Below are 8,814 nucleotides of genomic sequence, written 5' to 3' on the forward strand. Positions count from 1 at the left end.
AGCATTTAGCTAGCATTTTGGAACTTTTAGCTTCTAACTACCATTTTGCTACATTAAACTAGCCTTTTCTTACTTTTAGCATTTAGATAACCTTTTGCTACGTTTAGCTAGTGCTCTGCTTCTTTAAACTTCAGCTCCTTCAGCAGATGTTAGAATATCTGGACTTTTATTGTACAAAGAACTGATTTCATTGATTTGTTTTCACCTGTATTTTAGTTTTGGTTTGATTTGATATTTTCCTTATTATTACTGATCTGAAAGCTCTTGTGTCAGCTGTGGGTGGTTTAAAAAGAACCTTTTCTTCTTTCTGGGTCATGAAAAGCCTCACGGACAATCCTGGATTGGACGTGTGGACAGGATCTGTTCTGCAGCAGCAGCTCGCACCGCTGCGGTTCTGGGGAGACTGGGTCTCAAAGCCTCCAGGTCTCCGGAGCCTCCAGACAGACGCCGGCATCAAGCTGCACTCAGAGGATGGAGGATCTCCCCTCTGTTCTCGGAGGACCCCCTCCACCTCAGAGAGGAGAGTGTCAGCATATCACTGTCTGCCAGCACCACAAACAGCTCCAGCTCAGCTGATACTCAGACTCCCCAGGAGCTGAGAGCCATCCCTCTCATCACAACTCCTGACGAGGTGCCAGCCCCACCTCCTCCTACACCCGCTGCTCCACAGCCCAGAAGGAGAAAGTCCCTCATCCCTGTGAGGATCGGGGGGATGCTTAGAAGACAAGGTCAGTTATTTTACACTTGTTCTCATAAAAACTTCACATCATTTCAACCAAACAGCGACATTTAAACCCAGCAGATAAATTTAACAAGAAAGCCTCCAACAACATTCAGCCTCCAACTTCTGATGACAAATCTGAATGTTTTACTCAGAAATGTGGAAATATCTGATGTTTATGTTCCTTATTCTTGTGTTTAGTTTGTATTTTTGTCGTTTAGTGAAACTTCAGAGACAGAACAAACATTTTGTGCACATTATTGAAAACTTAGCAGCTTTACTGTGAGTGAAATGAAGTTACAGTCAGTGATGAATATTTTAATCTCGATGCTAACAGAGAAAGAAGCAGTCAGTCTTCAGAAAGCTGAACCTCAGGGGGAACCGGTCAAAAAAGGGCCACGACTTTTCCGACGTAACTCGGTTGCTCCTCTGCCTCGACCCGCCGCGGCTCCTAAAAAGACTCGTCCTGCTCCAGCTCCAAAACCTGACCCACCCAAAACTAAAAGACCTGCTCGAAGAGCAGCTGTGGGCTCCACAAAGACCACAAACATGAAGAAACCAGCCCTCCAGACTGTAAAAGCTCAGCCTAAAGAGGAGCTTAAGCCACTGCCAAACCCTGTCCAGAGTCTGTCTCTGGTCTTCCAGCATCTCAGCCAAGACGACTGGTAAACCTCTGACCCAGACAGCAGATTCTAACCTTTCCTACCTGCAGAGCAGACAACTTCAGCTTTCATGTTTTTCTGCATCTCCCACTGAGCTCTAAGACAGTCAGGACAAACTAACAACTCTGCTTTGATGCTTTTCTGTGACCTGGATCCTGCAGGCAGAGTGCAGCAGAATAATTCCTTCCTCTTTTCACAGGGAGAAGAAAGTGGAGGGGCTGGAACTGCTCCGAGCTCTGGCACAGCACCACCCAGACACACTGATGGACAAACTGCATGAAGTGTGTTTGGCCCTGATAGAGGATGTACCGTCTCTGTTTACTCTGAGCTCTTTTGTCCACGTGTGTCCATAAGAATGGACACTTGGACCATCTGTAGTAGAAGCTTGGCTCCTCACTGCTGGTTCTCCTTCTGACCCCTCAGATAAAGAACCTGCGCTCCTCCGTGGCCTGTGCAGCCATAGACACCCTCGGCTCTCTCTACACCCACCTGCAGAAGGACATGGACGTACAGGTGGAGAGAACAGGCCGTGCTCTGCTCCTGAGGGTGGCTCAGGCCTCTGCCAACATCTTTGTTCAGCAGCAGGCCAACCTGGCCCTGGAGGCCATGGTGAAGAACTGCAGCCCCGCCCGCATGCTGACGGCTCTGCTCAACACTGGACTGAGGTGAGGTCAACATGCAGACAGAAACTCTGAAGATGTGCACAAGCTGCAGAGATCAACAGGAACGTGATGATCTGTGTCCTTCCTCAGCCACCTGAGTGCAGCAGTGAGGGCCAGCACCGCTCAGCAGCTCCACCTGCTGGCTGATGAGATGGGAGTGACTGCCATGCTGACAGCAGGACAGAGTTTCACCTCCCGCTTCCTTCTGGCTCTCAGTAAGATGTGTCTGGATGCTGCAGCTGCAGTCAGGTCAGTTCTCACCGTCTTTAGCTCACAACTTCTAATAGAAAACTCACTAAGTTCAATTCATCGTTCCTACGTTAAAGCTTTGATTTGTGTATGTCCTCCTCCACAGGCCCCACGGACTCGCTGTCCTCAAACAACTGAGTCTTCATAAAGACTTTATGAAGCTGTGGCAGAAAGCCGTGGAAGAAAAGGAGCGTTTCTCTGTGCAGAAAGTCCTGCAGAAGGCGAGAAGGATGTAGGCGAGCAGAGGGACGCCGGGACAGAGATGGAGGACTGAAGTCTTTTTGTGTCAAGAACTTGAACTGTTCCTCCAAAACCAGAACTTAAGTGACATCCATGAACTCTAATGCAGAGACGTCACATCTGTCCCGCCGTGGCCTTCGACACGGGCCTTTGTGTGAATTCTTTAAATGTAAATAAATAAATAAATTGTTCAACTGAAAAAAATCCCTCAAGTCTTACTGTATACATGCAGGACATGTTGGTTTGAAACATTACCTTTATTGTTATAAAAAAAAACAACTTAATTCTATCAAGTTTTAAGTGAGTTTTTGAAACAAAAGGGAGAAGTATTTAGGAGATGTCACTGGATCAATTCTAATTAAATTCTGTGAAAACTATAAACTTTATAAGTGATAAGTTATATAGTGAATGAGTGGGCAACTCAAACAGCCATACTTCTTCTTTTCAGTCCTTTTTCCTAATTACACTGTTGTGAAAGTGAAGATGGAGCTCTTGGGTTTTTGCAGTTTGTCTAAGGATTGCACAGTTTGACCTTAAAGTGAGTTTTCTAGAAGATTAGCAACTGTCTTAAATGTTTTCCCCTTATGAATACACAAAGTCATTGCTTAATATTTACAAGTCTGAGGTAATGACTGTTGTCTTTCCACTTTGGCATTGTGTTAACGCACAGCTGTATGCACCAGAGCAGCAAACTGACTGAACTCCTGCTTTTATCGAGTTTGTCACACTCATATAATTCTAATGTCTTCTAGGACATATTTGACACTTTAAATTAAGGTCATTCATTTATGAGAATGAATTAAGACAGACCTTTGACTGCTTTGTGGTTGTATGTGCAAGTTTGTACTTTGCCACAGTCTTTTCAGAAAGGTTAATGATTGCCATAAAACTAAGTGATCATATTCAGCGGGTTCATTCAAGTCTTATCAAACAGAACAAACCTTAATAAGCTCCTTATCGCCTTCAGAGGAGCTCTCTGGGCTGAAGTGAGCAAGCATCTCATTAAGGAGTTTCACGCTGTTGCTGACTGCCTCCAGAGTGCTTTTTTGTTTTGCTGCTCGTTGTGATCACACCTCATCCTGCAACACCGAAAATATGCAACATTTATTGAATAAACTCAAAGCCAACAGCGTGTTTACAACCTGAGAACTGGGTACACTAATGTTTCAAACTCCTCTGGAAGAAAGCAGCTTGAAATCTGAAGTGACGCACCTCCTTCACCATGTTCTTAATGAGGCGATTTGCCTCTTGAAGATCTTCGGGCTTCTTGCTTTTCAGAAGTTCTGCTAATCTCTGCAGAAAGAAGGGAGAATCGTTAGTTAAGCTGCAGTCCAACCCTCGTTCCCACATATCAAACAGGCAAAAAGTTAAGCCATTTAAGCTCCCAGAAACTAAAAAAAGCCCCAAGCCTGATCTGTAAATCAACTGCAGTCAGCCCAATGTAAACATGCAGTGTGATCTGTTTGTGTTTGAGTTAGTAAACTGTGTCAAAGAGGCACATAAATCTGTCCTCCATCTGAGAAATTTCATAACCTAAACCTTTTCTCAGTGACTAAGAAAGCAAGAGGCAAACAGAAAAACCCACAGCTTTTGGTCCCTTTAAATGACCAAATTTTGGGTGAGAAAATTTTCAATTCAGAACAAAAACAAAACCAAAAAGGTCCTTTTATGTTTTGCATTTTCCTTTTACTTTGGTCATGAAGTTTTAAAAGCATGTAAATGGTCCTTACAGTTGAAAAAACAAAATATTCACATGAAACGGAAGTATTTGTTCCTACAGAAGTCACTGCTTCTGACCTGCCTAAAAACAAACAAACAACAAAACCTCCGGTTAATATTCAAGACTTTCCTTCTAATAATTACTGACTTCTTTATAAAACACAACTGGCTACAAAAATGCCCACATCATAGGCTTAGACAGCAACACTGCTTATTTCCATTTCCACGACTTGCAAAACTGCATTCTAAGCTGTGCACGCTATTTTCTTGATTAAAAAAAAGAAGAAGAAATTGCCCAACACATACAATAAATTCTGAACATCAGCAGAAAGACTATTCAGAAAGGAAACCGTTTCTGAGCAGCAGGAGAGAGTAGGCAAACGTGCAAATTGTGCTGATACATGTTCAGTGGCAGTTGTGGGCGACCAAAAAAAGTATCTAAAATTCATTTTCCTGCTGTTATGTACACCTGCTAGACTTTCAGTACAAAAGAAAGTCTCTTTTACTGAAATAATGTCTAAATTAGATTTACAGAAGACACAAAACCAGCAGCTGCGCCAACCTCCTATGGAGGCAAAAAACAAACTGTGAGAAACATCTGAAAATCTGACTTTTCTACATGCTGATCAGGGGGGGTCCAACATGAGGGTTTAACTACACAGCACTAACTAAATATCAACTCTACAGTTGTCTCATGTGTCTTTTAGTTTTAAAGTTTCGTTCAAAGCTATTAACCACTCTGCATTCATGTATGTAATCAGATAGAAGCTGCAGCTCAAACAGAATCAATTTTATGTCCTTCATTTGGCTCAGATACTGAGAAAAAATGTGTGTGTGTGTGTAAATATACAGCAGCAGATCAGATGTGTGAGTTAACACTAATATTCATGGTGATTAGAACCGGACCAACACAGATTAGAACTGATATGTTTGTGTAAAACAATGTGAGAGCGCTGACTAAAACAAAAATATAAAGTCTGACTCAAAAATTGAAAACTCAGCAGACTCACATGATAATATGACTGTTCACCCTAACATCTTAATGTGGACACAAATCATTAAAAACAGGTCTGATTCTGTTCTGGGCATCACAGAATGGGCTCAGGAACACTTCCACAAATCATTATGTAAATATAGTTCACTGAGCCATCAATAAATGCTGCTTAAAGCTCTATCAGGCAAGAAGAAGCCAGATGTAAACACCATCAAGAAACACTGCCATCTTCTCTGGACCAAAGCTCATTTCAAATGGACTGAGACAAAGAGGAGAACTGTTCTGTGGTCAGACGAATCAAAATCTGAAATTCATTATAGAAATCATAGACGCCCCATCCTTTGTACTAAAAAAGGAGAGGAACCATCCAGCCTGTTATCAACACGTAATTCAAAAGCCTTCCTCTCTGATGGTACGGGGGTGCATTAGTGCCTCTAGGATAGGCACCTTACACATCTGGAAAGGCACCATCAATGCAGAAAAGTATGTCCAGGTTTTAAAGCAACGTATTCTTCCGTCCAGCAAAGACGACCCAGAACAGCTAGAATCCTACGTCAGACAAGAACGGGACAACATTTCCTCCAAAACCTCCGGCAGCTGCTCTCCTCAGGTCCAAAATGTTTACAAGCTGTTGTTAAAAGACGAGGAGATGGTTCATGGTGGGAAACATGGCCTGTTCCAACTTCTCTGAGATGTGTTGCTGCCATGAAATTTAAAATTACCTTATTTTGCCAAAAGAAATGGTACGGTTTATTTGATGTATTAACTATTTTACTGTAAATAAAATATAAGTTTATGAACTTTGCTCAGTGTTCTGTTAGATCTGAAAATAAAAACTGTGTTTTCTAATTTGGTTCATATTGGTCTGTTTTTTATAAAAATAAAAACATCAGCTTGGCCAAAAACTTTATCATTCTGGCCAACTTTCAAAAGCACGTCTCAAACAAAATTGACACTGACAATAAGTATTAAATGTTAATGTATTTAAAAGGTTTTCCAGCAGCTGTAAATCAGCTGTTCATTATTTACTCAGAAGTACCATAAATGAAATCTCTCCCTATTCATTTATATTAGAATGACAACAAAGAAACTGTACATACACATGATAAAAGTGAAAAGTAGTAATCCAGTAACAGCAAGAAATGGTTCCACTCACTTTGCCCTTTTTTTCATCATCAAAAACAGGATTCTTGGGTCGAGGAGAAGGTGAGGGTATTAATGTGGCATCAAGAGAGATGTCTGGGTCTACAACAACAATACCTGAAATAAAAAAATAAAATAAAATAAAAAATATATAGTTGATAAACCCAGCTGCCTGATTTTAAGGGCCAAAATTAAAACTCACAACAAAGTTACTTATCTGCAAACCGTATCATGTTTGAGGTGTGACTTTGAAATGTTTAGATTATTTAGACGTCTCACCCTGTGATTTCAGCATCTGATACGCTTCACTGATCTTTGCTTCATCCGGTAGAGACACTGTCCAAGTGTACAACATCTCAATCACCTTACTCTTCCCTTTTTCTGATACTCTGTCTCCGAGGTACTGAAAAACGATTAAAAACAAAAACAAAAAACAACTTAGAATGATGCCCAACTTTCATTTAAAATAATATTGCAATGGGGTTAAGTAGTTTTGCTACTTACTTTAGGCGAAACCACCTTAATTAACTCATTTAAAAACTTAAACTTTCCAACTTCGTTGTGAAAGCGTCGCCCACAGTTTTTCATACAAGCCTCGAGAACCTACGAAAGCAAAAAGTAAGCCTCATTGGTTCGAAGTTGAAGGAGATCTGAGTGGGAAAGAAAAGCAGTGAGATGGCTGAGCTGCAGACCGTTAATGCTTGCATCGCCTCCCACTCCTGAGGGGACTGGATCTTGTGTACCAATAGTCTTACGGATATTTGGGGACTGAAAGATGCCACAGAAAGAAAACAACAACAACAATGCAGTAGGAATTTTCATTACCAGAGGCCCCATCAGTTAACAACAGCGAGGGCATCTGTGATTTGATTAGAAGGGCGTGATTCAGTGCTAAAGGACAATCTGAGCCTATTGTATGAGTGTGGCCATACCCTTCTAGCTCCTTATTGATTTGGTCACAGAATCCCATTATGTACTCCCAGTCTTCCTGTCTGTTAGAGGGGTTGGTGGCTTTGTCTGAAAAAGAGACAGTAAAACCTGAAAAGACCCTGAAAGTGATCAATTTAAGTCAATAGCTGCTGTTTACTCTGCTTGTCCCTGAAAACTTAACAAAAGCTGGAGCTGTGAGATATTAAGGCCTAAATGAACCATTAACCATATCCCTTCTAGGTCAGTGTGTGAACTTATTTTCCTCTGAACAAGCCATTAACCTCACACTATTAGTTGTTTTTGTTTCAACGCTAAGCTAGTGTGTGTTTTCACAGCTACAGAAAGCTAATGTTGAACACAGAGCCAGACGGAACAAGAATGTAACTCTCGCATATTTTGCTGATATTTGGATAACAAGTAAAGCGATAACAAAGGTGAATTCGGGTTTTGGCATCCATTCATTTGCTATGTATGTTATTAGCATTGTTAGCCTGACAGCACAGACTAACAGAGCGCAGGAACACTCAAACACAGTAATGTCACCAAAGTCCAGCTAACACTTCGAGCACTTGTTGTGATAAAATACCTATTCGCACACGGGTAGTATGCGTACATGACTGGAAACGACGACTAAGTGTGTACTCACTAAGCCAAGACTCCAATGACTCCCCATCATCCGCCATATTTGGATTCTCAGAGAGGAAACAACGCGTGACTTGTGCTGCCTTCACGTGCCTCCAGAAAAAATGCGTTTCTGTAATCGTGTTTCATCACGGTCCTTTACTACATGGTTTGAATGTGCGGGGAGAGGAACAAAAATCTTCACCGCCGAAGTGTAACAATTTAAAGATAACTTTCTATCGCACTTCATACCTTCTTTAGATATTGACGTGTTTTTTTTTTGTTTTATTGCGTGTTTGTATTTAGTTACTGATAAAAGAGATAAAAACGACAGATATTGAAGTAATCTCTGTCTGTATTTTGCATCAAAACTTAACCCCTAGCATTTTTATAGACCAAATAAAATAAACATATAATATTATTATGTACATATTTATATATTTTTTTGCCTTTTATTATTGTTAAAGCCAAGTGTTGCAAATTAGCTTTTTTATACAAACACTATAATGTTGGAGAGTTGTTTCATCATCTTGTCTGTGCTGAATCTGTCCTGTAGAATAAACCAGAATGAAAGAAAGATTCTGTTCAGATGGGGGCCATGTAACCCTGTTACTGCTATCATGTTTACACTATAAGATGTTTAAATAAGAACATCATTAGTAAAACCACAGAACTGTTTCAAATAGGTTATTTCTTACCCTATAGCAGCATAACTAAGGGATAGTTCAGGAAACCCAAGCCAAACCTAACTATAGAATTTATCAAAAGGAAGGTCTTAAGTCTTAATGTTTTTTGTTTTTTTGTTTGTTTTACTGTTTTCATCCAGGTGCAGCGGCTCAAGAATCATCTAGGGCAGGGGTCTGCCGCCTGCCG

At 40.9% G+C, this 8,814-nt stretch overlaps 2 protein-coding genes across 5 annotated transcripts in view; one reads left to right on the forward strand and one right to left on the reverse strand.

Annotated features, from left to right (window-relative positions):
• Positions 1–8,068, reverse strand: part of gga3a (golgi associated, gamma adaptin ear containing, ARF binding protein 3a) — a 32,180-nt gene extending 24,112 nt beyond the window's left edge. Inside the window, 8 exon segments of the mRNA XM_017427738.3 lie at positions 3,476–3,613; positions 3,747–3,827; positions 6,404–6,507; positions 6,670–6,793; positions 6,895–6,993; positions 7,083–7,158; positions 7,323–7,407; positions 7,967–8,068. Coding sequence (XP_017283227.1) covers positions 3,476–3,613; positions 3,747–3,827; positions 6,404–6,507; positions 6,670–6,793; positions 6,895–6,993; positions 7,083–7,158; positions 7,323–7,407; positions 7,967–8,003 — 744 coding nt within the window. The 5' untranslated portion in view covers positions 8,004–8,068.
• On the forward strand, positions 34–3,116 carry LOC108242726 (TOG array regulator of axonemal microtubules protein 1-like). 4 transcript variants are annotated; one of them, XM_025008457.2, is made up of 5 exons: positions 34–728; positions 1,059–1,386; positions 1,583–1,688; positions 1,807–2,048; positions 2,136–3,116. In XM_025008457.2, the coding sequence occupies exons 1-5, from the start codon at positions 713–715 to the stop codon at positions 2,440–2,442; spliced, it is 999 nt and encodes a 332-aa protein (XP_024864225.1). In that variant the 5' UTR covers positions 34–712; the 3' UTR covers positions 2,443–3,116. The 4 variants fall into 4 exon arrangements, with proteins under 4 accessions (XP_024864225.1, XP_024864223.1, XP_017283228.1 ...); XM_025008456.2 differs by having other exon boundaries at positions 36–1,386; positions 2,136–2,294; positions 2,401–3,116; XM_025008455.2 differs by having other exon boundaries at positions 34–1,386.
• Positions 8,069–8,814: the final 746 nt, after the last annotated feature.

The sequence above is a fragment of the Kryptolebias marmoratus genome, linkage group LG3 (genome assembly GCF_001649575.2).
Source record: "Kryptolebias marmoratus isolate JLee-2015 linkage group LG3, ASM164957v2, whole genome shotgun sequence".
Taxonomy (NCBI): Eukaryota; Metazoa; Chordata; class Actinopteri; order Cyprinodontiformes; family Rivulidae; genus Kryptolebias; species Kryptolebias marmoratus.